Source organism: Nycticebus coucang, chromosome 16, assembly GCF_027406575.1.
Source record: "Nycticebus coucang isolate mNycCou1 chromosome 16, mNycCou1.pri, whole genome shotgun sequence".
Classification (NCBI taxonomy): domain Eukaryota; kingdom Metazoa; phylum Chordata; class Mammalia; order Primates; family Lorisidae; genus Nycticebus; species Nycticebus coucang.
Genome location: NC_069795.1, coordinates 61,648,847 through 61,676,683, shown reverse-complemented (window position 1 = coordinate 61,676,683; position 27,837 = coordinate 61,648,847). Strand labels below are relative to the sequence as shown.

The 27,837-nt window shown below is 35.6% G+C and overlaps 1 protein-coding gene across 7 annotated transcripts; it reads right to left on the bottom strand.

Moving 5' to 3' along the window:
• Nucleotides 1-65: 65 nt before the first annotated feature.
• Nucleotides 66-27,799, bottom strand: SLC35A5 (solute carrier family 35 member A5). Of its 7 annotated transcripts, none has more exons than XR_008375002.1 (8): nucleotides 26,711-26,865; nucleotides 22,252-22,350; nucleotides 20,546-20,676; nucleotides 17,657-17,724; nucleotides 9,335-10,115; nucleotides 7,911-7,979; nucleotides 2,464-3,373; nucleotides 66-979 (listed from the first exon to the last, which is right to left on the bottom strand). XR_008375002.1 is itself a non-coding variant. In XM_053565865.1 (8 exons), exons 2-7 carry the CDS (start codon nucleotides 26,838-26,840, stop codon nucleotides 7,914-7,916), a joined length of 1,275 nt encoding a protein of 424 aa, XP_053421840.1. In that variant the 5' UTR covers nucleotides 26,841-26,853; nucleotides 27,668-27,799; the 3' UTR covers nucleotides 66-3,373; nucleotides 7,911-7,913. The 7 variants fall into 7 exon arrangements, 5 of the variants coding, with proteins under 5 accessions (XP_053421840.1, XP_053421843.1, XP_053421841.1 ...); XR_008375003.1 differs by having other exon boundaries at nucleotides 3,117-3,373; XM_053565865.1 differs by adding an exon at nucleotides 27,668-27,799 and having other exon boundaries at nucleotides 66-3,373; nucleotides 26,711-26,853.
• Between the last annotated feature and the right edge of the window lie 38 nt (nucleotides 27,800-27,837).

Here is a 27,837-nt window from a genome sequence, read left to right as displayed (position 1 = left end):
TAAAAGATAAATTAGCATTAAAAAAACATGAATAAGGAACTTGCAACATGAACAAATTAATTTTAATTAGTTGTGTTAATTGGGATTACAAACTAAAAGGCAAACTATTAATAATTGAAGGAAAAGGTATACAATACAAATTTTTTAAAAAAATCTTTCATCAAACTATGACAGCACCAATTCTAAAAGACACCACTATTTTATATCTACTCAAAAAGTACACCATCATTTAAACACAATACCATTTTATCATTTAGAATTTTTATTTTATATTTGTTTAAAGAGCTTTTAAAGCTTATTTATCATGTATCACTCTATAATAACATAAAAAGGGAAACAATAAATGAAATAAATTAAACTATTCCTAAAATTCTTCCCATTTTGAGCCAGAATCCTTTGAATCACTTTTTGATGCAAAGCTATAGATGTCTCAGGTTTTCCATACGGAATAGTTCTCTGCACCATTGAGAGAAATGATCATACATAATTTCTTCTTCTTCTTTTTTTTTTTTTTTATTGAGACAGAGTCTCACTATGTCACTCTCAGTAGAGTGCTGTGGTGTCACAGCTCACAGCAACCTCCAACTCTTAGGCTTAAGAGATTCTCTTGCTTCAGCCTTCCAAGTAGCTGGGACTACAGGCGCCTGCCACAATGCCTGGTTATTTTTTGTTGCAGTTGTCACTGTTGTTCAGCTGGACGAGGCCGGTTTCGAATCCATCAGCCTCAGTGTATGTGGCTGGTGACAGGCACTAAGCTGATACATAATTTCTTAAAGGATTTTCTCTGCTGTCTCCAGGATTTTCTTCCAAGATATTAATATCCATTCTGTAAAATCTGACACTGGCATGTTCTTGATCTTACCAGGAAGTATCAATGAAAGACTTTTCAGGCAACAACCAGGACTCATATTTTCTCCTTCTGAAGTGTGTTGTTAACTAAAATGTCAAGAAGTTGTATTTCTCTAGTCATGCCAAACACCTGCTCACATAGGCAAAGACAACCTCATTACTATCACCATGAAGCTGTAGCTATGTTACATGCAAAACATTCTAGTTGCAGAGATGGTAACACATAAAAAATACGAGTCTTAGAATGGTTGCATGCATTATAGTTTGCAGCCCTGGATAAAATTCTCAGAGCTTATGAAGAAAAACTAGGAGATGAAAGAAAATATATTCCAAGCTCCTCATCTTTCAGTGAAAGGAGTCAATTACTACATTTTAATTTTTGAAGTTGGTAAAATTACAAAGTTCTAACTTTGTTTTTAAAAATGCAAAAGTAATCAATAGTTATAAAACAGACTGGAAGTATAAGTGTAATAAATTTAAAATACTATAAGAAGTTCTCAAGACTAGTTCAAATATCAAACCAATGCTAACTTTCTCAAAAAAGTTACTGCATACTAAGGTACAGACGAAAGTACACCTAATAATGCAATCAAATAAAAACAATACTTAATATAATATTAATATTGAGACATCAACATTGCCAACATTAACATTAATATGTAAACATTAGTAATATTACTATTGTAATACTTGTATTATGAAATATTCAAACAGTATTAGCAGTAATAATATTGGACAAGTAAAATTAAATATTAAACAGCATTAAATTAGAAAAAGTGGTAACTCTGTTAATGATTAAAAGCATACATAAATCAGTTAAGATACTATTGGTATGATGCTTTCTATACCAAATATCATAACAGTAAATGACACAAAATAAAGATCGTCAGAATTGAAATACAAGGGGAAAGTGACAGAAACCCTGTAAAAAACTTTGCATTAAGAAAATAAAGTACATTCTATTTAAATGGCCATGAAACATGCATAAAAATAGTCATATAGGAAATATCTATAAATTCCAAAAAACAGAAAGAATACAGATAACATTTTCTAACCAAATGTATGAAAATTAGGAATTAATGAAAGTATGAATAAAAACCTCAATTATTACCCTAGAATCAAAATAATTAGCAAATAATAATACTATAATTCAAAGTCTTTAACAACTATTATATGCTCATAATAATTAAAATTAGAAATTTAACAATATAGTAAAAAAAAACAAAAACAAAGTCTGAAGGATTGGCCTAAGGTATATATACTTCAGGAAAATGTTCCTACAAGCTATAAACATATTCATTAGCAAACAAGAAAGAAAATAAGTGTATTTCAACTAGACACAAGGAAAAAATAACATAAAACAAACCCTACAAATACAGAATATAAAATGAACTTTATTAAAATAAAAATAATTAAACAAGAAGATTCTAGGAAGATGACAGAATAGAAAGCTTCAGAAATCTGTCTCCCCACCTAAACAATACTGCACTGGCAAAGTCTGTCTGATGTATTTTGGAACTCTGGAGTCTATTAACAGGATTGTGAGAAATGAGGGGGGGAAAGCTTCAAGACATATAGAAAACAAATAGTAAAATAACGTAAGTTTCTCCTTACCAGTAATTACTGTAAATGTAAATGAATTAAACTCTCCAATCAACCAACATAGGCAGAATGCATTAAAAAAAATCATTCAGGGCGGCGCCTGTGGCTCAGTGAGCAGGGCACTGGCCCCATATACCGAGGGTGGCGGGTTCAAGCCCAGCCCCGGCCAAACTGCAACAAAAAAATAGCTGGGCATTGTGGCGGGCACCTGTAGTCCCAGCTACTCGGGAGGCTGAGGCAGGAGAATTGCCTAAGCCCAGGAGTTGGAGGTTGCTGTGAGCTGTGTGACGCCACTCTACCGAGGGCAATAAAGTGAAACTCTGTCTCTACAAAAAAAAAAAAAAAATCATTCAATTATTATCACACATTATGCAAGTAATTCACTTTAGTTCCAAAAACATAAGTAGGTTAAAAGTGAAAGAATGGAAAAGGGTATTTCATACAAATAATAACCAAAAGAGAACAGGGGTGACTATACTAATACTAGGCAATATATACTTTAAATCAAAAAAAGTTATAAGAGACAAAGAACATTATATATTAATACATTATTCAATACATCAAGAAGACAGAATAATTGTAAACATTTATATGTCTAGTAACAGACCATCAAAATATATGAAGCAAAAATGGACAGAACTGAAGGAAAAAATGGAAATAACTACAATAACAGTTAGATACTGGGCGGCGCCTGTGGCTCAGTCGGTAAGGCGCCAACCCCATATATCGAGGGTGGCGGGTTCAAACCCGGCCCTGGCTAAACTGCAACCAAAAAATAGCCAGGCGCTGTGGCAGGCGCCTGTAGTCCCAGCTACTCGGGAGGCTGAGGCAAGAGAATCGCTTAAGCCCAGGAGTTGGAGGTTGCTGTGAGCTGTGTGAGGCCACAACACTCTACCGAGGGCCATAAAGTGAGACTCTATCTCTACAAAAAAAAAATAAATAAATAACAGTTAGATACTTCCAATACCCCACACTCAAAAATGGATAGAATAACCACACAGAAGATAAGAAACAGAGGACTTGAACAATACAAGAAAGTACCAGATTTAACAGATATATACAGAACACTCTACATAACCACAGAATACACGTTCTTCTGAAATGCACATGGGGCATTTTCCAGAATAGATTATAGGTAGATTACAAATCATGTCTCATAGATTTTAAAAAACCACATATCACATAAAGTATCTTCACTGACCACAACAGGATGGAGTTAAAAATCAGTAACAAGTAGCAAATTCACAAATATGTGAAAATTAAACAATGTACTCATAATGAATGGATCAAATAAGAAATAACAGGAAATATTTAGAAATGAATGAAAATTATTCAATTCTAAGCTTATTGTTGCCATATATGAAGGTTACTGATTTGTGTACATTGATTTTGTACCCTGAGATTTTGCTTAATTTATTTATCAATTCCAGGAGTCTCTTGAATCTTTGGAGTTTTCTACATATCAGATCTTATCATCAGCAAAGAGTAATACTTTGATCTCTTTTTCCCATATGAACCCCCTTGATTTCTTTCTCTTGCCTGATTACTATGGAGAGAACTTCTACCACTGTGTTGAATAAAAGTGGTGAAAGTGGGCTACTTTTTCTGGCTCCAGTTCTAAGCAGCAATGCTTTCGATTTTTCCCCATTTAATATGATGTTGGCTATAGGTTTGTCATATACAGCTTTTATAATTTTGAGGAATATCCCATCTATACAAATTCTGTTGAGTGTTCTTATCATGAAAGGTGCTGAATTTTGTCAAATGCTTTTTCTGAGTTGATTGGAAGGATCATATGGTTTTTGTTTTTCTATCTATTTATGTGGTGAACTACACATTTATAGAGTTGTATGTTGAACCATCTTTGCATCTCTGGGATGAATCCCACTTGTCCCACTTGATCATGGTGATTTTTTTTTTTTTTTTTTGATGTGCTGCTGAATTTGGTTAGGTAAAATTTTATTGAATATTTTTGCATCTGTATTCAAAAGGAATACCTTTTACCGCAACATCAGAGAAAATAAAATACCTAGAAATATACTAAACAAGGAGGTGAAAGATCTCTATAGGGAGAATTATTAAACATTGAGGAAAGAAAATCTGATGTAAACAGATGGAAAAATACATCATGCTCATGCATTGGTAGAATCAACATTGTTAAAATGGCTATGCTACCTAAAGTGATTTACAGATTCAATGCAAGCCCCATTCAAATACCAACTCCATTTTTTGCAGATCTAGAAAAAGTATCTGTACTTTGTATGGAACCAGAAAAGACTCCAAATAGCCAATGCAACTTATGTAATATGAACAAAGCAAGAGGCATCACTTTATTAGATTCAAGCTATACCATAAGGCTCTAGTACCCAAAAGAGCATAGTACTAACACAAAAACATAAACACAGACCTATGGATCAGAACAGAGAACCCAGAGATGAAATCAACCTCATATTCCCATCTAATTTTTGACAAAAGAAAATACACTGAGGAAAAGAATCCCTATTCAATAAATGGTGCTGGGAAAACTGGATAGCCACACATAAAAGACTGAAACAGGATCGGCACCTCTCACCAATCATAAAAATTAACTCACAGTGGATAAAAGACTTAAACCTAAGGCAGGAAACTATAAGAATTCTAGAAGAAAATGTTGGGAAAACTCCTAATGGTATCAGCCTAGGCAAAGAATTCATAAAGAAGACCCCAAAAGCAATTACAGCAACAACAAACATAGATAAATGGGACCTGATCAAATTAAAAAGCTTCTGCATAGCAAAGGACACAATCAAAAGAGTAAATAGACAATCCACAGAATGGGAAAAAATATTTGCATGCTGTAATTTGATAAAGGACTTATAACCAGAATCTATAAATAATTCAAGCAAATTAACATAAAAAGATTAAACAAAGCCCCTAAAAAGTAGACCAAAGACATGAACAGAAAATTCTAACAAGGACAGACTAATGGTTAACAAACACATGAAAAAAATGCTCAGTGTCTCTAATTATCAGGGAAATGCAAATAAAAACCACATTGAGATTATCACCAAACCCCAGTAGGAATGGCTCACATCATAAAATTCTCAAAAGAATAGATCCTGGCATGGATGTGAAGAAAAGAAACTCTTATACACTGTTGGTGGGACTACAAACTAGTTCAGCCTCTATGGAAATTGTATGGAAGAACTTAAAGTAGACCTACCATTTAATCTAGGAATCCCACTGCTGGGTATATACTCAAAGGAAAAAAAGGTCATTCTGTAAAAAGGACAACTGCAGTCTAATGTTTATAGCAGCAAAATTCCCAATCACAAAGACATGGAAACAACTTAAGTGCCCACCAATACACGCATGAGTTAATAAAATGTGATATATGCATACCATAGAGTACTAATCAGCCATAAAAATAATAGTGACCTACTATCTTTTGTAACAGCCTGGATGGAAGTGGAACCCATTTTTAAGTGAAACATCACAAGAATGGAGAAATGTGTACTCAACACTCAATTGATCAACACTTAAGTGCATATATGGAAGTAAATCTCAGTAAAAATTAAGCTGGGGGGAGGGAGAAGAGGATGGGTAAATCCACACTTATTGGGTACAATGCACACTTATAACTCTCACTCAATCTATACAAAAACAAACTAACAAAGTACGTAAACTAATATGTATACCCCCTAATATTCTGAAATTTTAAAAAATAGAATAAAAAAAGAAATGAGTGAAAATGAAAATACATATTAAATGTATGTGATACAGTGAATACAGTGATAAGGAGAAATTTTACAGTTATAGACATTTTAAAAAACAAGATTTGAAATCAACAACCAAAGGACAACTTAAGGAATTAGAAAAACAACAAAATAACTCAACTCTAGCAAAAGAATGAAAATACTAAAGTGCTGAATACTAAAGAGATAAATGAAATACAGAAAAATAATATAGAAAAGCAACAAAACCCAAAGTTGGTTCTTTGAAAAGGCCAAAAAAAAAAAAATTAACAAAGTTTTAAGTACATGAACTAAGGAAAAAGTCTCAAATTACTGAAATCACAAATAAAAGTGAGGCCATTATAACTGGTTTTACAGAATTAAAAAGGATTATAAGTGAATACTATGAGCAATTGGATATCAACAAATTGGATAACCTGGATGAAATGAACAAACACCTAGAAACCAAAACTACCCAAACTAAGTCACAAACAAATAGAAAATCTGAGTAACATAATCAGTAAGAAGACCGAATCAATAATCAAAAACCTCCCAACAAAGAAAAGCCCTGGTCTGATGGCTTCACTGGTGAGTTCTACAAACATTTAAAAAACGAACACCAGGTAAAGAGGGAAGGAGTCAGTGACACCGGCTGTGTTTTTATCAAGACTATTGGGCCAATACAGAAGAGTAAAAGGATTCCTTGCAGCTCCACAAATTCTAGTCCAGCTTACAAGTAACAGGGCTTTCACATATGGATTCACAGGTAAAAAAAAAGCCTTACAGTTATAAACAGAGTAATTCTGCCCCAAGAGTCACTTCTGCATGTGGATCTTGAAAATCTACAGAAGTAGAATGTAGCTGGCCAAGGACTGGGATACTTGGTTCTGTTTTCTTTCCCTTTATAACAACAAACAGCCATGTTCCGGCTTTTCTTCAGTATTGGACACTTTTCTGCACTAGGAAAAATGACATAGCTATGCTATTCACCGCAGGTCCAAGCAAAGGCTATTCAGAAACTACAAAGATGAAGAAACTATACACAGTCAAAGCATTAGATGGAAGGTCACAATTGCTCGGAAGAGAATTTCAATATAGGAATATAGAAATCACTTAGTCCGACTTCTATACTAATGAAGGAATTTCTTCTAAAACATCCTAATCTTCAGGAAGGCCTTTTCTACTGTTAAAAACATCATTTGTTGGAAGGCTTCTTTATGATGACAAAATAATCATCACCCTGAAACTCTCACTGTAATTTGGTTCTCCAAAGTAGGAAAGAGTCTTCTTTGTCCACATGACAACTGTTCTTTTCTCCAAGTTATATAATTCTTTGATTCCAATAAAAGGGAAGACTTCGACATGTATATACATAATTACAAATTACAAATATTTGATAAACTTATCTCTTTGTATATTTGGAGAGTATGGCTAATGTGATTATTACAAGTTTTTTTGGAAATCTGGAGGGCAAGGGAAATAATCTGAATATATGTCTTGTTGATTTAATAAGTACTGAGCCATTAATGTAGTGTTTGTACTATTAATATTCCTGTATCAGTTCCTTAGAATTCTTTAGCCTTTGAGTCCCCTAAGCCTTGGATGAAATTTTCTAGGGAGTGATTAGATATAAGCAGAATATTATGCTTTGAAAACATTCTTGATCAAAATGAAAAGAAAGATAAATATTCCAAATGCTGAAAATATGAAATAAAAGTTTGTGAGAGCTGCCAACTATATGGGTACCAATTAGAAAGTATCTTCATCTGACTCATCACTCTTGGGTTTGGTAAGTCTTTCCAGTTCTTCTCCATCCTAAAAGGAAATATACGAATCAAATTAAATTAATTAATTAAAACAAAACTAGAAATGTAGCCTTTTTAATGATTACTAAGGGGAAACATTATTAAAAAATCATAGATCTTATTTCATTAAATTGTCAAAATAATACAAATTAAATAAATACTTATGTTCTTATAAAGTTAATTTTAGAAGTATATTTAGATGATGAAAAAGTGAAATGCACTCAGTATTTGAATTTTAAAGTTAACCACATGAGCACCATCTACTGGTCTGGAGGGGAAACAGTTAGAGGCTGGAGAAATTTATAATCTAGGCCTTGTTACATAAATTGATTTTCTTTACTTAAAAATTAGGACAAAGAGCATTATCAGCCCATTGGAAAATAATACAGGATTTCTGAATGTACACTTCTGGCTAATATCAGGGCATCTGGGACATAAGCGTCTAATTTTCTCATGTGAAGAAACTGTTGTATCACCCCTCCAGTGGCATTATACATAAGGAAGCTCTGCCATGAGCTCTAATAAGCAATGGATTAACTTTCCCAAAGAGTGAAATGTCCGTTGTGTGAAACATTTATAGGTAATGTTTTACCTATAAATAGGCATCTAGCTTTAGATTTACAATTTTCATGAAAATTGTAAATCTAAAGCTAGATGCCTATTTCATTTCTTTAAACATACATTTAACGCCTTAAGTTTCCCCAAAATTATTAATAAAATGATGAACTCTTCCAAAACAATTAAAAGCAACTAGAAGATATTCAGAAAAAAACCGCTTAAGTGGTTTTCTAGAAAATATTTCACTCCTACTTGCAGATATCCTTTTGGAAACTATCTTTTTAGTGAAATAAACCCTGCTGTCCTGGCACACTATGGTTTAAGAATTACAGGTAGGCTTTCTATTTAACAACACTTACTAATGTAAAAGATTGTCTTCTTCCATGAATTAACTTATTTTCTCAATTATGACAGAGTAAAAAGAACAGGTGCTAGAAGTCAGATCATGGGTTTAGTACCAGTTCTTTCACTTATTACCTATAAACCACTGAACCTGTTTCTTTACTTGCAAAACCAGGGAGACTGGAAAAGTATAATCTGTGAGGCATCATTTAGATCTGTAATTTGTAATAGTCAATGACACAATTAAGGAATAAAGTCCTTGAGACTGTAATTTATATTTTTTTCTATATCCCTCACTGCATTTATCAGGAGCCCTAGTTCAATGAATGCTTGTTGAGTGATTTTTAAAAGTCACTGAAATCCAATATATTATTTGATAAATCAGTACGGATCTTTCCTTTCCTTTAATAACCATGCTTCAAATTTGGGAGAAACAAGCAAAAAGCGGTATCCTCATAAACTTACCCCACTGGAACGTTCCCAAAGGCTGCTACTTAGATCTCGGATCCTTTCTTGCCTAGGTGCATATTCCAGACCTTGAGAGTTGCTGGCATTATAAATAAATATAGAGAGAAGGACTGATGGAGATTCCAAGAAAAATCCCAGGGAGGGCCTAAAGTCAAAGACCAGGACAGACACTGCTGTGATGATGACAGTGGTGATCTGGGCCATCAAGACATGGAACATGTTATCCAGGAACTTGAGAATGAAAGCCACTGAAAGGCCCTGGAATGCAGTTACAAAAATAAGGGCTACTGAAAACGCATTATGGCCATAAAAAAATCCACAATTCTTAATCTGATCACGGTTACTCTTTTGAAGGTCCAGGGTCAGCCCATTAAAAAGAACACCAAAGAAATAGAGTTTGCTGTTCTGTATGAAGATGCTTTCAGTGAGCTGGTTCCCTTCCTTCAATATCTTTTCATTATAGATATTGGCCATTGAAGAAATAAAACACTGGACTATAATAAGAACATGACCTAACCCAAGACGAATGTGACTGAAAACCTCAGCTGTGGCGTTCCACTTAGCTTCAGGAAAAGTCCACTCCTTTGCTGTGCAATTATCTTTTATGGGACAGTCATTTCTGAACAGAAGGCAGGAATTTGAAGGGCTGAAGAAGGCATCATGATGAAATCCATGTCCTGCCAAGTTATGGTGTGAACTTTTAGTCCCAGCAGTCAAAGCCACAATAGACAAAAACAGAATCAGGAGGCTAGCCCACTGTATCCAGTTTAGGTGCCGCCTGTTCAAAGATGAAAAACAAAATTTTACTACTGTCTCTCCCCCATATCAAGTGTTTCTATAGAAAACTCTAGATACTCGAGAACTTGGTTGAATAAACATACCCAGTTTTTGCTAGCACTTCCTACAATTCAACTTTAAAGAAATTCTGTTGTTGCCACTGCTTCTCAAATGTTGCATTTTTATTTACTTTTATTATGCTCATCCCTCAAGGCAGTGGTTCTCAACCTTCCTAATGCCACAACCCTTTAATATAGTTCCTGTGGGTCGTGACCCACAGGTTGAGAACCGCTGCCTTAAGGCCAGTCATTTCTCCTGTTTGTATGTTTCCTTTTAACTACAGGTTTAACTAACATTCCTTTCTACCTCTAGAGCTGATCTTGAACCTTTGGCACAACTTTTCTCTATATTACTATAAAGTCAATCAGTTACTCTCAGCCTAGTTTCCTGGAATCAGAAAATACATAGATGAGCTTTAGAAATCATCCATATAGGTGAATCTCCAGGCAAGAGATTTTTGAAGCTTTGTCAAATCTACAAAGGTGTTCATAACCCAAAAGATTTAAGGAGGAAGTTAGCTCCTTGATCCCTGGACTAATCATAAAGCATTTTAAAGCAAACTACTGGCTGATAAGATAAGCAAAAAATGGAAGTTTCATTCATTTATTTTTCTGAACTATAAACCTGTGAAATATAGAAAACATGTATTATGATTATTCCATTTCACGGATTCATTCAGTTCAACAGACATTTAGTAAGCAGCTACTATGTGCCAGGCAACCTGGGGAGAAACAAAAAAACTTGGTCTCCATGCTCAAGTTTACACTTGAATAGTGAGAGACCCATGAAACTAAATGATGTGACTATGTTGTGTGACAAGTGATTCATGCAACAACTGGAGTATTCTGAGGAAGAAACACTTGAATTTGAAAATGGAGTCAAGAATTGTTTCAAAGAGAAAATGGCATTTGAGCTAAAAGATAAAAAATAAATTGTAGTTTACCAAGTAAAAAGGGAATTAGTGATATATCCAGGAAAAATCTATGCAAAGGCACGGGAAAACACAGTGCTGAAACAGAGGAATACCATAACTCCCTGTATCTAGAACTCAAGCAACCAGCACGCTCAAGCACCCAGGAGGCGACCCAGCCAGAAAAAAAATAAATAAATAAAAATAAAGAGTTTAAACCTAGCAGAACCATGCCTGGCTTTCAGCAAGCAAAGGTTTTGTGTATCATTCCTGCCAGTAGCAGGTGGTCTTTGTAACAGTTTTAAGTGTTAATGTGTGTTACTTGACGTTAAAAAAGTACTGATAGTGAAGGTGAAAAGTGTATTGACTGCCATTTACCTAAAACTTTACACTGCATTTACAAAACTGTTTAAAATTTGATTCTTTAATGTATTTCCATATTCAATATCAAGTCAATACAGAGTTTATGGTATGATACAGCATAGTATGGGGTACAGAATTAGTGAGAGCTACTTTTTTTTTGGCGAATATATAATATTAATTCTATTCACATTATTACTTTTGCCAAATCCAGAAACTGGTACTATGAGCCCCAACGGCCCACCAAAATAATTACCTGAGCAGTTAGGCCTATTTTTAATAGTAACTCTTAAGCAACTAGAAACAACTTATACAGAATCTACCAATCCCCATAGATGTTGGATAATGGGGGAGATAACTATATCTGACTCAGACTGGAGTAGTCATGGAGGCCTGCAAAGGCAACAAAATCTAGATGTTTATTATTCAGGTAAAGAAGGGGGACACTCAAGAAAATAACATAAGGAAAGGCAACAGTGTAAAGCAACAATGAGAACAAAAAAATTATAAGAACTTTGCTATCAATGGAGCATTTATTGGGCACTTAGTGTGGATCAGAAATTTCTGCTCCAAGAGAGGCAAACAGTTCTGAGGCTGATTTCCCTAAGGTCATGTATTTATGAAAGAGTAAGGAAGGGATCTTATTTATGGTTTTGTAAGTCTTCCTTCTGGATCAACATACATAGTACCTCCTAAGGATATTTCGAGCTCCTACTATGCATATACAGGAAGATGTGTCTTATTTCACCAATGCTACTACAGAGCTTCATGCTCTGAAATTGCTAAATGCAAACCAGCCTAGATAGCAGCCTATTTGTGCACACTATTGTATATTTTCTCATGTATATTATAATTTTCAAATAGCTTTCAACTGAGATCTAGAAATTAGGTATGAGGTTAACATAGCACTAGGCCAGGAGGTAAGAAATTATGAATGAGTCACTTCAATTTCTGAAAGTGCAGCAGGTACACATTACATAGTAGAAAGCAAACACAATGGAAACAGAAAAGATAGAGACAAAAAATGGCTGTCCATTTTACAAAAATCATTATATAAACAATTATTGTACATCACACACAAATGAAGCAATAACAATCTATAGCTCCTTTAGAAATTTTCAATTCTGACAACTACAAATTTTACAAAAGAAAAAGATTGTTGCTTTTATGAAAACTAAGTTGAACACTTTGGAAAGACAGCTGAAGGCCAACCACTCAGAAGATAAAAAGCTGCCTGTGACTTACATATAGGTGAGTTATACTGACATTGGGAAAAAAAGAATCTAAAGAAAATAAACTCTTAAATGAGCTAAAAGTATCTACTGCAAACAATTACTCTTTCAAGGTAATGTTCTAAGGAAGATAAAATTTATTAAGGATTAGGCTAAAAATTAAAAGTGGTGGATTTTTAGCCAAAAAAAATAAAGCCTAAATTACCCTGTAACATCAGTTAATGATCTGTGCTTTTTTTTTTTGAGATCGTCTCAAGCTGTCACCTTGGATAGAGTGCCATGGTGATATCATAGCTCACAGCAACCTCCAACTCTTGGGCTCAAGAGGTCCTCTTGCCTCAGTTTTTTATATTTTTAGTAGAGACAGGTATCAGTCTGGTTCAGGCTGGTCTCGAACTCCTAAGCTCAATCAATCCACCCATCTTGGTCTCCTAGAGATCTGTGCTCTTATAAATGAAGACTGATTTTGCAAGACAGTTTGCCCTTTGGTTTAATTGATGCACACACTAGAAGCTCACTTCACTGATACTTTCCACTAATCCCATGCAACAGTGATCCATGCTCAGAGCTGAATGCATGTGGCTAGGTTACTCTTCTTACTGAAGGTTGCTGCTCCCAACTGAATTGTTTGCTCGTACAGTCTCTGTTACTAAACCTGTGTTTTCCAGGTGACTTCAGTGTTGTCGTTATAAATCTTAAATAATTATGTAAATGATAAATGAGGAGTATGGTGGGCGCCTGTAGTCCCAGCTACTCAGGAGGCTGAGGCAAGAGAATCGCCTAAGCCCAGGAGTTGGAGGTTGCTGTGAGCTGTGTGACGCCACAGCACTCTACCGAGGGTGATAAAAAAGTAAGACTCTTTCTCTACAAAAAAAAAAAAAAATCTTAAAAAAAAAAGATAAAAGATAAATTATGAGTAAAAGAAAAAGATTGTTGTTTTGATGAAGGCAAACCACTCCGAAGATAAAAAGCTGCCTTTGAATTACATATAGACGAGCTAATTATAAAAGATTAGGGAATGAATAATAAAAATATAGAAGAGTTCTATTCTGAAAGTATTTTCAAAGACTTCATGCCTCTTAGGATAAATGAAAAAAGCAATCATGGATAATGTATAATGACTGTGGCTTCATGCAAGAAAGACCTTGAAGAATTCCAAACAGTAAACCCCGTACATGTTCAAATGTCTTAGTTCAGCGTCAAAAGAATGATGAATAATATATTTATATATTTTAATTTAAAATAGTTCAGATATTATGTATGTATACATATATATGATTTCTTACCATAAGTTTTCTTAGTCACCAAACAGTTTCAAATTACTATGTAAGAGTACTTCTACCATATTTGGTGGTAGTAAACTACGGTAGAGGTACAGAACACATTTTTTAGTAGGAGAGTGTGTCAGAAGCAGGCTTATGATTATAGATCATTAAGATTTACCAAGTGAATGAATGATTTTGGAAAAATGCTTGTACTTTCTGAGTGGTACTTTTCTTTATTCTTCCGCTGGTTTGGACAATAACTAAACTTTACCGTAAGTTCCAAGCATCTATCATGCATATTTCAAAATGTGTTTAATGATTTTTTTCCCATAGCTTTTCTTTGTAGAGATTTAGGTAAAAATAAATGTTGGTCTTGGTCATCTTTTGCCCCCAAACCTCAATGTTCAAGTTAATGTTATTTCCCAAAGCCAAAGCAAACAAGACTATACAACTTTACTAAGGCTTAAGAGCAAATCAGTGAGACAGGATGTGAGGCATAATGCCGGCCATCAGTTTCCACTTTGAATCAGTAGCTATACTTCAAAGGAAAAATCTATTTTGACAAAGGATTTCTTTAGAAAAGACAATACAACAATTAGATGGTAATATTTTTCTTTTTCCCACTTTTGAATTTTTCCAAGTAATCCTTACATTAGTCACTAGAGTTATTTTTCTTATTTTTTATTGCCTTATATTCTTTACCTATATGAAAAAGGTATTTGATGGCTCTGCTAGAATCAAGTGTAAGACAACACCGTTAGTATTCTAAATGAAAAATGAGTTATTTATGACAAAGAATATGTAATAGAACTCTTACACTGCTACTCCTAGGTCAAATTTCATCACCTAGGGCAAAAAGGTATTCAAATAATTCACAAAGAGTAAATTAAACAGGGACAAATGACATATACACCAACAATAAAAAGACCAAAATAGAACAAGGTTAAGTTCATTTTAAAATGTAATAATAGAGGTACATACACCAATGCAATATTACTCAGCTTTTAAAAAGGAAATCCTATCATATGTAACAACATGGATGAACTTTGAGAACAATGTGCTAAGTAAAATAAGCCTGTCACAGAAAGACAAATTATATGATTGCATTCATAGGAGGTATCTAAAGTAGTAAAGTTCATAGAAACAGAAAGTAGGTGTTTCTAAGGGGTTGAGAAGATAGGGGAAAAGAGAGTTATTTAATAGGCTTAGAGTTTCAAATTTACAAGATGAAAAAGTTCAAGATCTGTTTCACAACAATGTAAATATAACATTAATGAACTGTATACTTAAAAATGGTTAAGATGATAAATGTTACATTATGTGGTTTTTTGTTTTTTTTTGAGACAGGGTCTCACTTTGTCACCATCAGTAGAGTGCTATGTCATCATAGCTCACAGCAACTTCCAACTCTTGGGCTCAAGTGATTCTCTGGCCTCAGCTTCCCGAGTAGCTGGGACTACAGGTGCCCGCCACAACATTCAGCTATTTTTAGAGACGGGGTCACGCTCTCGCTCAGGCTGGTCTCGAATCAGTGAGCTCAGGGCAATCTACCCACCTTGGCCTCCCAAAAGTGCTAGGATTACAGGCATGAGCCACAGCGCCCAGCCTCTGTTATGTATTTTTTAACACAATTAGAAAAAAGGAGTTGAAAATGTAATAAAAGAAAATGCTTACAAGGTATCCTCATAAAAGACAGCATTAGATTTATTTAGCACATTATTTCAGCTCTATTTAGAGTAAAGTCAGTACTGATTTTTTAATCAGTTAAATTAAGACCCACTCAGGGGGCTATGTTAGCACTTGTGGAAATAATAAGAATGTAATGTTTATGGTTTTATTATTATTCAAAATAAACACTTTTAAAGATTCAAAAATAGACATGTTAATAAAGCAAACACATGCCTAACAATATTACTGCTCTAAAAGAGGTAAAGTATGAAAAAAAAAAATCTTGAACTTTAACTCATACCCCAGTATTAATTACTATTAAAATTACCAAAATGTAATTATTATAATCAATGGTATTAAAAATAAACACTTAAAATTTACAGTATAAATATATTTGAATTTGGTTGTAATTAACTTGCCTAATACAATTTAGCAGAGGATATTTACTTTAGGGCAGAGCTAGAGCTAACTGCCAATTTTGGGTCACGCAATACAGAATTTTTATGTTCTTTCTGGTAAATTCACTTTTAAATTGATATAATTTTGACCTACTACTTGCATACTATATAATAACAAGTATAATACCCTATGTACACATGAACTGCCATTTTATAGGAAAGACCTTTACTCTCTGTTACATAGTGAATCCTTTATTATGTGCTAGAACTAATTTTCTTTATCTTCATGGACGTGCGTGTCTAGTTTTATCCCAGGAATTAATATAAACATATTATTGCTTATATAGATTTTCCCAAAAGTCAATTTTTTAAGCCTACAAAGTGAGTTTCATGTTGATTTTAAAGACTTCAAAATGTTTTTGGAATAGCATTAACTAAAACTATTTTCACAATTCACAAGTAAAATAAACATGATACATAAAGCAAATTTCAATGTATTCTAACACTTAAACTGGACTAAATGTAACATTCATTTTTTTCATCTCTCACATTAAATATCAAATTCAATGTTTCTGTAAGGTAAAAGAATTGCTTCAGGAATTTCATATAATTTATGTATTAAGTACATCATGGATTCAACAAATACAGAGGGTGCCCAAAAAATGTATACACATTTTAAGAAAGGAAAAACTGTATGAAAATTGTAACATTCAATGTATACTAATAAAAAAAGTCACGTTGAACACCTCTTATAATTGCAGAAATCAAATGTGACCTGAGTATTACAACTTTAATACAGTTTTTTTTTCTTTCTTAAAATGTATATACATTTTGGTGCCAAGCCAGTTATCCTTTTGTACACATAAATTATGAAAGAATATTCTATCACATAGCACATTGAGAACCAAAAAAATCAAAAAGAGAGAAGAGAATGTAAAATTAAAAAAAAACACAACAAATATAACAAGAAGTAAATTTTATTTTTTATCATCAAATTAAATTAGAATTAAGTACCCAAATACATATCTTTGATCTTCGCTTTGCAGCACAGCCTTGTTACTTAAAAATGTTTATACTATTCAGTGATCCTCCTGAAGACAGCAAAAATTGTGGATAGCATTTTTTTAAAGTTTAAAAACCTATCATTCTTATTAACTGTAATTTTGACTAGATTCCTCAGAGAAATCTTCTTCCAGTTTAGCTTAAATCATATACTCATCTCAATTAAAGAATACAGAATAAAGAATTTGCCTCTTTTTATCACCTCCAAATTCCACATTACAAAGGTATTAACAATCTTAGAAACCTCTTTGTTCTTTATTAGTATAGAAAGATTTTATATAAAAAGCTCATGAATTCTTTTTAGAAAATATGGCACTAAAAATAAAAATACTAATTATAACTCAGTTAATTATTTTTTATTTTTGAGATGTTCAAGACACTTTATACATCTATTTGCAGAGGATTTAAACAGGGTAGCCCTGGAGCTGCTTTCCCGATGGGTTAAACAACAAGCCCAATACACAAAGCCAATTAGGAACAAAATCCAGGCCTTGGGATTCTGAGGAGTTAGTGTTCTGGGCATATCATCTAAAACCAGGCTGTGCTGTTATAAAGTATGATATATGCTTTCATAACAAGTTACTTACTTCAACACTATCCTGAATAGAAGAGCTGTTGTTATAATGCTAAAATTTGAGAAGATAACAGCCATGGCCTAGAAAGAAAAGAGAAGATAGCGTTACAATCCAAACAAAGTACTGACCTCAGAAATCTCCCAGTTTGCAGTTTACCTGACAAAAAAAGCTTTCTGGTCAAAACCCAGAGGGGTTATTAGGGCAGCTATTCCACTAGAGGATTAAATTCTATTTTTATTGCTTGTTAAATTTATGCAGATATAATCAAATTATTGCCCAGGCTTTGAAAATGTGTTTAAATTCAGCAAATGCCTTTGTAACTAATCTGTATGCGCAGATCTGGAAACAGTTATAAATTCTAAAGGTTTAGGTCTAGAAGTGACAGTTACCATGCTTGTGAAGTATACTTTTCCAAGTTTTTGAAGTGCTTTACAGACTTATAATACTGTTTCTATGGGTACATAGAAGGTAGATACCGTTAGGCCCAATACATAAGAAAACTGAAACATAGATTTTTTTAAGCAGCTTTGCCATTCTAGGAACTACAACAATTTTCCTGGATGAACCGCAATGACTCAATATCAAATGTATATTTGACAATCCTTTGAATGAAATTGTTCAAAACACTTAGAAACGTGTTAGCCAGATTTTATAACAGTTTGTTTTTGTGAATTGTCACAAAACATGAGAGTACTGATCTGAACATTTTGCTCAGAAAGTATGAAATTCCATCATCACTCCTCATAATTGCTCTGACAGGGCTGGATGTGGTGGCTCTAGCCTGTAATCCTAGTACTCTGGGAGGCAGAGGTGGGTGGATAGCTTGAACTCAGGAGTTCGAGACCAGCCTAAGCAAAAGCAAAACCCCATCTCTTCTAAAAAAAATTAGAAAAACTGAGGCAAGAGGATCATTTGATCTCAAGAGCTGGAAGTCGCTGTGAGCTATGACGCCACAGCACTTTACCCAGGGCAACAGCTTGAGACTCTGTCTCCCCAAAAAAAGAAAAATTGGCTTTGACAGTATTAGTAATTTTTATTTTTTAATTTTATTTATTTTTAATTAAATCATAGCTGTGTAAGTATGTTATTTTTAACACAAAGCCTATGATTTAGTTCACTCTGCCTTCCTGCTTGCTATCACATTAACTTGATTAAACCTCAGAGGGTATTAATAGTCACATGTACCACTAATAACAGCAACCACTTTTAGCTAATATACAGCTAAATTAAAGAAATAAGAGTAAAACCAATAAAAACTTGCAACAATTCCGAAATATAAATTTGTTTTCAACTTTTATGGTAATCACCATTTTACAGTTTTCTCAGTGTACCTGACTGTGGACAAATGCCTGTGAACTAGTGAGGAGAACAGCAAAAGATGAGGCAAATGGTTGGTAAGAGTAGGAAAAGTGGAGGGGAAAGTGGTGGCTCTGGTCAATCGCATTAAGGGCAGTGCAGAAGAACCTAGCCAAGCAGCCTGGCTGACTCAATGAATTCTAAAAACTCTCTTCATGTAATAGTATGGAATACATAAAACATCAGAGTTCTTTGCCCCAACCTTCCATGTATCTCTATTTAATTCCTTAAATAGACTCAGGAACAGTAAAACACAAGAGTATGCCATGTGATTTATTTCAAAAGACGTGGGGTGGTACACAATCAGGATGGAAGTGCAAAGCAATCAGCTAGAAGAAGAATAAGGAAGTTGCAGTCTTGTACTGGAGACATGGGAAAAGGGTATATATTTAAAGCTAATCTATTGAATACAAATAAAATAAAACAATGTTTATTTATTGAATGCGAATAATTATGTTGTGTATAGGAATTCTCAGGTCAAAAAAAAGTGGAAATGAGAAAGGAGAGGACACATACTGGATGAACTAGGCACACACTAACATGGATCACAGAGCTAAAAGGAAATTTAGGTGATTAATCTGCCTAGGTCTCTGCCTTTGAGCTGGTATATTATTATATAGATGAGACAACTGAAACTTTAGAGCAGTTGGGGCCTGCCTAGATACATGGCTTCTAAATTGTGGAAGAAAGCCAACCACTTGTTTTCTACTATAGTTCTACATTAACTTCTTTTCATCCCACTCAGTCTGATTCGGTTATATTTAACAGGCTTCACATAGAGGACCGGTGCCAATAAAAAAATCTATTCATAATCAAATGTCTGAATTTACTTTCTAAAGAATTTTAAAACACATTTTGATAATACAGGCAACAGAAATCTTCATTTTATAAAATATTAGGGGGATATATACATGAGACCCAAAATGAGTAACAGGTAAAAGCAGAAGACCAAACTCTAATTCTGATTACTAATGGCTTTTAAAATTATAAGAAAGGATGCTGATAGACATGAGAAGTATTCCTAGAATTATCAGGTATAGATGGTATGTATAGTTGGTAGGACACGATCCCTACCCTTAAAGAACTTCTTGGTTACATGACGGGACTAACAGAACAAAAAATACACATAGAATATATATAAACTACATTAAAATAGATGTAAGAGTTAAAGGAACATAGAATATATAATTTCAGATAATCACGAACATCTGCTTGGAGGTCCTAATGCTAAGATTAGTATTAGAGGCTGGTGGCCATAAATTGGCTCAGGAAATAGGCAGACTGACTAAGGTTACACAAAGAAGGGTGGCTTCAGATTCTCTGGACCAGGAAGCAACTGCTCCATAGTCAGCCCAATTTAATACAGTAATCTTTACCAGTGAGAGCATACGGTAAGCAGACCCAGTAAGTCAGTGTTCAGCTGATTCTGGGCAAATCTCAGGAAGGCCAATGAGGGCAATGAGAAACTAACAATGCCAAAGAAAACAAAAAAAACATTAGTTCTGGGATTCATTTCTCTGTATCTTTTCAATGGTATTTACTTACAGGCTGAAGATAGGATAGGACATAGAAGACAATCAAGTTATCCAGGAAGTAAAAAAACCCAGGAATGGACCACTTCATGAAATTACAGAATTCCTTCCAGGAAGCACATTTCAAGTTTCTATTTTGATGATCTTAAAAAGAAAGAAAGACAACAATGAATAAATCATCTTCATAAGAATGCCCATATTTTTAAAGAAATTACATTGCATTTGATTACTGATACAGTTCTTCAAAAGGGGCTTGAGGCTGAACACCTATAGCTCAAGCAGCTAATGCGCCAGCCACATACACCAGAGCTGGTAGGTTCAAATCCAGTCCAGGCCTGCCAGACAAAAATAACAACTACAACCAAAAAATAGCCAGGCATTGTAGCGGGTGCCTGTAGTCCCAGCTACTTGGGAGGCTGAGGCAAGAGAATCACTTAAGCCGAAGAGTTGGAGGTTGCTATGAGCTATGACGCCAGAGCACTCTACCTAGGGTGACAGCTTGAGGCTCTGTCTCAAAAAAAATTTTTTTTAATTAAAAATAAATAAATAAAAGGGGCTTGAAAAATGTGCCTCCATAAGTGATTAGCCTAAAGAAATCAGATATTAACTTCATTACTGTCCCTCTTTAACCCACCACCGTATTTTATTACTGACAATCAGCAGCACCTTAGGAATACTGAATATCCTAATTCCTGTTAACTTGAGATACTACAAGGACAGCAAGGCACTCAGAATACATAAGTGGTTTCTCTTACTGCTCTGAGAGCATAAGGGCAACAGGAAGATCAAGAGGTACGTAAATCGAAAAAAATAATCAAGCCTTCATTCTGGCATTGCCCCCGCCTCACACCCCTACTTCCCACAGCCAGATCAAGAAAGGGAGATACTAAGTAGAAGTTTATATATCCCATGTCCAGTTTTCCAAAAACTTAGGAAGGTAGTATAGCAGAAAAAATATAAAATACAAACATGGAAAACAAAGGCAGTTTTAAATTTAATCCCTGCAAACGATGCCTGAGTTTTTATGAGATTAAGAAACATACTGAAATCCTTGAGTATGAAAATACATCTTGCTGGGCAAACACTTTCATGCTCTAAATTCTATGTGTACCTCATATGAGAAGGCAGATCAAAGATGTACAGAAAGCTAAGGCTTGATAATTGGGGAACTAAAGTGGAAGAATACGTATTAAGAACCTACACATTCCACAAAAGCCTACATACTTGACATTTGAAAAGATTACTACCACTATTTGATAGTTTAGGAAACTGGAGCTCTGAGAAGTTAAAATAATGTGTCTCGGAACACAGTATTTTTCATTGCAGTGCACTATGCTGCCTTCCCTGCAGGAAATAGGAACTGTTTTGAAATAAATCTATATAGACAGTATAGTAATTTAGAAAACCCCCCGAATTGGAATAAAAACTAACTCACTGCATAGAAGTGTCACAGGAACAAGTCATGAGGTACAGAAATGGGTAAGACATTGGGAAACACGGGTTGGTGTCCCAGTTCTGCCCCTTCCTTTCCAGCTCCATGTAACACTCTCTCTCTGAGCCTGCTTCTCTACCCACAAAACACACTAATTCTTGTACCTTAGCTTCCTCATAGAGAAAACAAATGGATCAGACCAAATGTTATAAAATATTCCTCCAAGTTCTAATACATTTTTGATTCTGTGATCTTTAACAAGTATAGAGTACCATCTCAAGACTCACCTTTCTTTACAACACAGAATGACACAAGCACACAAAAAATGAGCTTTACCAGTTCTGAGCACACATTCACAGTAGTTGGAAGATAATCATACTTGTTCTCTGAAATGTAACAGAAATTTTTTAATAGTAAATTTTATTCTCTAAATATTTGTATACACTAATTTACAATTGTTTTTAAATTTAACAGCTGCATTTAATACTCATTATGTTAAGTTTCTCCTAGTTGGCTTTGCTCGTTTGGATTTTTTCATCAATTCACACAGCGAGCAGAGTCTCACTATGTTGCTCTTGGTAGAGTGCCATGGTGTCACAGCTCATAGCAACCTCAAACTCTTGGACTTAAGTGATTCTCTTGCCTCAGCCTCCAGAGTAGCTGGGACTACAGGCAGCTGCCACAACGCCTGGCTATTTTTTTATTGTTGTTGCAGTTATCATGGTTGTTTAGCAGGCCTGGGCCGATTCGAACCTGCCTGCCAGTGTATGTGGCCAGTGCCCTAACCAGTGGGCTATGGGCACAGAACCTACTTTTTCTTTTTCATAGTGAGGGGTCTTGCTCTTGCTTAGGCTAGTCTTGAACTCCTAACCTCCAGCAATCCTCCTGCTTTGGCCTCCCAGAGTTCTAGGATTACAGATGTGAGCTTTGCACCCAGTCAGAATCAATTCTTTATTCATAGTTCTTCTTCTAGCACTACCTATAAAACTTTTTTAGTACCACTTGTCAGATTCTATTATAATTATTATTATTTTTGTTGTTGTTGTTGTTGCAGTTTTTGGCTGGGGCCTGGTTTGAACCCACCACCTCCAGTATATGGGGCCGATGCCCTACTACTTGAGCCACAGGCACTGCCCTATTATAATTATTTTTTATGTGTTATGTCTTACCCTTAGAATGTAAGCTCCTTCTAAGAAAGGAACTATGTTTCTACCTTCCTATACCTGTCACTTTCTATAACTGTTGATACTCAATAAAGGTTCACCTTAAGTTAAACAATGGCCTATTCAACTTTACCATTATTCAAAGCCTAGTTAAAACATCTCCCATTTCAGAGCTCAAAGCTAGACTTAAATCACACTGTTATCTTGCACTGATACTTCTCATGATCTCTTCCATGATCTCACCTGAGTCAACATGCACACACAGAATGAGAAGCTTCAGATTACAACTTTCAAACCCTTGTCACAGTTTGTGAACTCACTCTTTTCATTGGTTCTATCTTGTATCCTCTGATGGTGGATCCCAAACCGTGTGAAGGCATGGTGACCTCCCTCCACGCCTCTCCTGCCCACAGTCACACACTTGATTGACACTGCACCCATCTACATTGGCTTGTCTTCAGTCCTAGAGGAAGCAGCCATGGCCCTAATATTTACCCACTCTCCCCTTAAAAACCTCTCTTTCTCCTCAGGGACTCAGCACCAGTAAGTATTTTACTCCTCCTAGCTACCATGCCTTCTCTTTCTCTAAAACCGGACCAGCATTCCTTATCTCCACTTTACTCACTTTCCATTCAGGTCTTATACCCAAGGAATTTGCTTTCTCAAACTGCATGCTCTCAGAGGTTACCAAACATCTTCAAATTCCAAAGGGCATGTTTTAATCACTATCTTATCATGATGTGGCAATTCTCTCAGTCTTCAAACTGTTTCCTTCCTTTTTGGGAATCATGTGCATTTTGTTCTCTCCTCTAACAATTTCTTCTTAATGTTCTTCTGAATGTGAGCATGCCACTTAAATGTTGGCACTCCTCAGTTTTTGGCCCTCCTCAGACCTGAGCCCTCTGATCTTACTGTTTTAATTATCAATTTAACCTTAATGTATATAGCTAAAACTATAATCTCTCTGAATTCTTCCCAGCCTACTCTTCCTTCTAATAGTTACCAGCTCAGCTGAGACTGAGCACTCAAATCTGAATGAAACCTTTGAGCCATTCAATATATTATCTCCTTTTATCCTCATTCAATACATTTTCCAAATCCTGTCTTGTCTTTCTTCCTTTTTCTTTTTAGAAATGAGGTCTTGGTCTATTGCCCAGGCTGGAGTACAGTGACATGATCATAGCTCACTATGGCCTTAGGCTAAAGCAATCCTTCCTGCCTCAGCTTCTCAAGTAGTTGGAACTATAGACAAAGCAGGCCTAGCTAATTTTTTATTTTATTTTATTTGTGAAAATGGCATCTCATGCTATGGGGTGGTCAGAACTGGCCTTAAGTGATCTTCCCACTTTGGCCTCTTAAGTTGCTAGGATTACTGACATGAGCCATGTTACCTAACTCAAATCTTATACTTTCTATGTTTTAATCCAAATAATTTCTTGAATCTATCCTCTCTATGACTATTTCAAAAATCCTAAGTTACTTTTCATCCTTTGTGGCTTGAATAGCCCTTAACTGGCTATCCTGCTTCCCATTGTTTGCTCCACTATCCAGCTACCATAATAATCTTTCATTTTATCCTCCTGTTCATAATCCTTCAAGTATTCCTTATCCCCTAGATTCTAGGGTATGATTTTCTTTTTCTTTTTTTTTAGAGACAGAGTCTCACTTTGTCACCCTTGGTAAAGTGCCGTGGTGCCACAGCTCACAGCAACTTCCAGCTCTCAGGCTTAGGCGATTCTCTTGCCTCAGCCTCCCGAGTAGCTGGGACTACAGGTGCCGGCCACAATGCCCGGCTATTTTTTTGTTGTTGTTGCAGTTTGGCCAGGGCTGGGTTTGAACCCGCTAAGTATATGGGGCCAGTGCCCTACTCACTGAGCCACAGCGCCGCCCTGGGGTGTGATTTTCAACTGGTGTGCCATGAGAGAATCTTAGGTGTGCCACAAAAATGTTTAAAGATCATTAATTATTTTCAAAGGAAGTTCAAACCACAGTAAGAATATGTGTTTCTTTACTTTTTTTTTGATCAACATAATGTAAGTGTGCTATGAAGTTTGACTATAGCTTCAAATGTGCTGTGTGATAAAAAAGGTTAAAAAACACTGTTATAGGGGGTGGGGCCTGTGGCTCAAAGGAGTAGGCCGGCCCCATATGCCAGAGGGGGCGGGTTCAAACCCAGCCCCAGCCAAAAAAAAAAATAAATAAATAAAAACACTGTTATAGGGCCTACAGAATAAGGTCCAGCTCCTTAACGTAGCATATGAAATTCTTAACAATCTGATTCTAACTGCCCTCTCAAGCTAAACACTCCTTCCCCCTCCTCCAAATTCTTAAACTTTTTGCTCAGTAATTCGGAACTACATGTTCCAACATTCCTTTTTTGTGCTTCTGTTCTTTTACAGGCTGTTGCTCCTACTTTGAATACCCTTGCCTATTCTGTCTTTAGGTGACAGTTCCCTAATCTGTCTGAGCTCCATATCATCCACTCCCATACAGAATATCAATTTCTCCTCTAGTCTATTTCTATATTTTTTGGCTTATCTATATTCTGCATTTATTATAATGTATTTTCATGTTGTGTTTACATGTGTTATCTTCCCTAATTAAACAGTGAGTTCTTGAAGGCAATGGCTATGTCTCATGCATTTTGAACCATACTGCTAATACTTAGCCTAGTGCCTGGCAAATAAATGTTAACAGAATTGTAGAGACTTATGTATACATCTGACTCCTCAAGAAAGTCATAATGTCATGATTTTATGTATCCTCAATAACTAGTGAGGAGTAATCAATACAGTTTTGTCTGGAACTAATGTTTGTTTAAATTCTTACATTAGGCTCAGGACCCGTAGCTCAGTGAGTAGGGCACCGGCCACATACACCAAGGTTTGCGGGTTCCAGCCCAGATCAGGCCTGCCAAATAACAACTGCAACAAAAAAAATAGCCAGGTGTTGTGGGGGGCGCCTGTAGTCCCAGCTACTCTGGAGGCAGAGGCAAGAGAATCGCTTAAGCCCGAGAGTTTGAGTTTTCTGTGAGTGTGACACCATGGCACTCCATGGAGGACGACATAGTGAGACTCTGTCTCAAAAAAGAAAAATAAATAAATACTTACATTAAGAAAATCGATTTCTTAAACACATATATATCAAAACTTATTATCTATACTGTTGATACCATTGGATAATACAATAATGTTAATACTGTATCACTTATACAGTCATTATGATAGTGCCTCACAAATGCGGAGTGACTGAAAAACACAGCTTATTTCAAAATAAGCGGCAACTATATGTACATTTTGCTATAGGCCCAGAAACACTTGTTGATTGAAGCACTAGGCAGATGTTATGATGTTTTGCACCACAGGGTTCAATTCTATACTTGCCTGACCCAAATTTCATCCATCATCAAAAATTCTTCTTGTTGAGGAAAAACAATCAAATTTAAACATGCTTTATCAATGACACAAAGCAAAGTACTTGATAAGGTATTACCACCACCTTCTGTATGCCAGGAAAGCAAAGAAGAGAGAGATAATGTGGTTAGAGAGAAGTACTCCATACACACTCTGAGTTTTTACCTTACCTTCATTGGCAGAATATTTTACCAATAAGATGCGACTTGAGCTTAAAGTGATGAATATGGCACCTAGCAGGAACGTGTACATTGTTGGCAAGGAACATAACAGAGGCCGACTACAGCACTTTCTTTCCATTCCTGTTTCTTAACTGCCTTAAAAAGAAGAACACTTTCATGAGCAACCCTACTGCCAGACCTGAAGATTAAGCACAATGCCACTACCACTGATTGTGAAGAGCAGAAAAGAAATTGTTACATGTTTGGCTAAGACTATATCAGAACCAAAAAAGCTGAGTCGTATATTAAAAAGTATGGGGTAAGGAAAAGAAAAAGCCAAAATCTAATAGAAAGGCATACTCCAGAGACGGAAAAGGCAGGGCTAGATTACAAGTGCTTATAAAGCAGCAAGTAGACAACTGACACTTTGGGACTACAGAAAAGAATTCTGCAGAAAAGCAATTCTTTAATTTTTATTCTTATTAGCAATTTTGCTGTAGAAGAAATTTCAGAATTGCATTTTTCTCCTTATTACTATCTCTTCCCTCTGAGAAGAAAAGAGAACTTGCTCAGAAAGATTTCATTATAATAATGACCAAAATGGAAATATTTGAAACCCTCCTGTTCATTTTTACTGACCTAGTGTTAGAAACAGAAGCGATCTTAGAAACTGATGAGCCTAAGGGCCTCAACCCAGGCTGGGAAGGTAACCTGCCCAAAGCATCCCCGTGTACCAGTAGGGATGGCGCATAAAGCCTGTGTGGACAGGTGAGAAACGCCAATACTGACAACACACTGCACATGAACCAACAAGAGACCAAGGAGACACCTCCCCACAGGAAGAGGACAGGTTTCCATTCACCGCCAGGGAAACCTTCCCAGTTACACATGCGCACAAGGGATCTCGTCTACCGCGCCCTGCCCTGTTACGCACGCGCAAATCCCCTATCCGCGAGGCGCGGTTACCTCGGTCTCTCAGAAGAGCTTCTTGTGACAGAACGTACATCCTAGAGCTGACACCGTGATTGTCTAGTTCCGTAGTAGCAGCAGGAGCTTTTAGGGTCCATGGTGGAGAAGCTAAAGGTGGAAAACGAAGGCGATCGAGGATCTGCCCCTAAGCCTGGTCGTGCGGAACA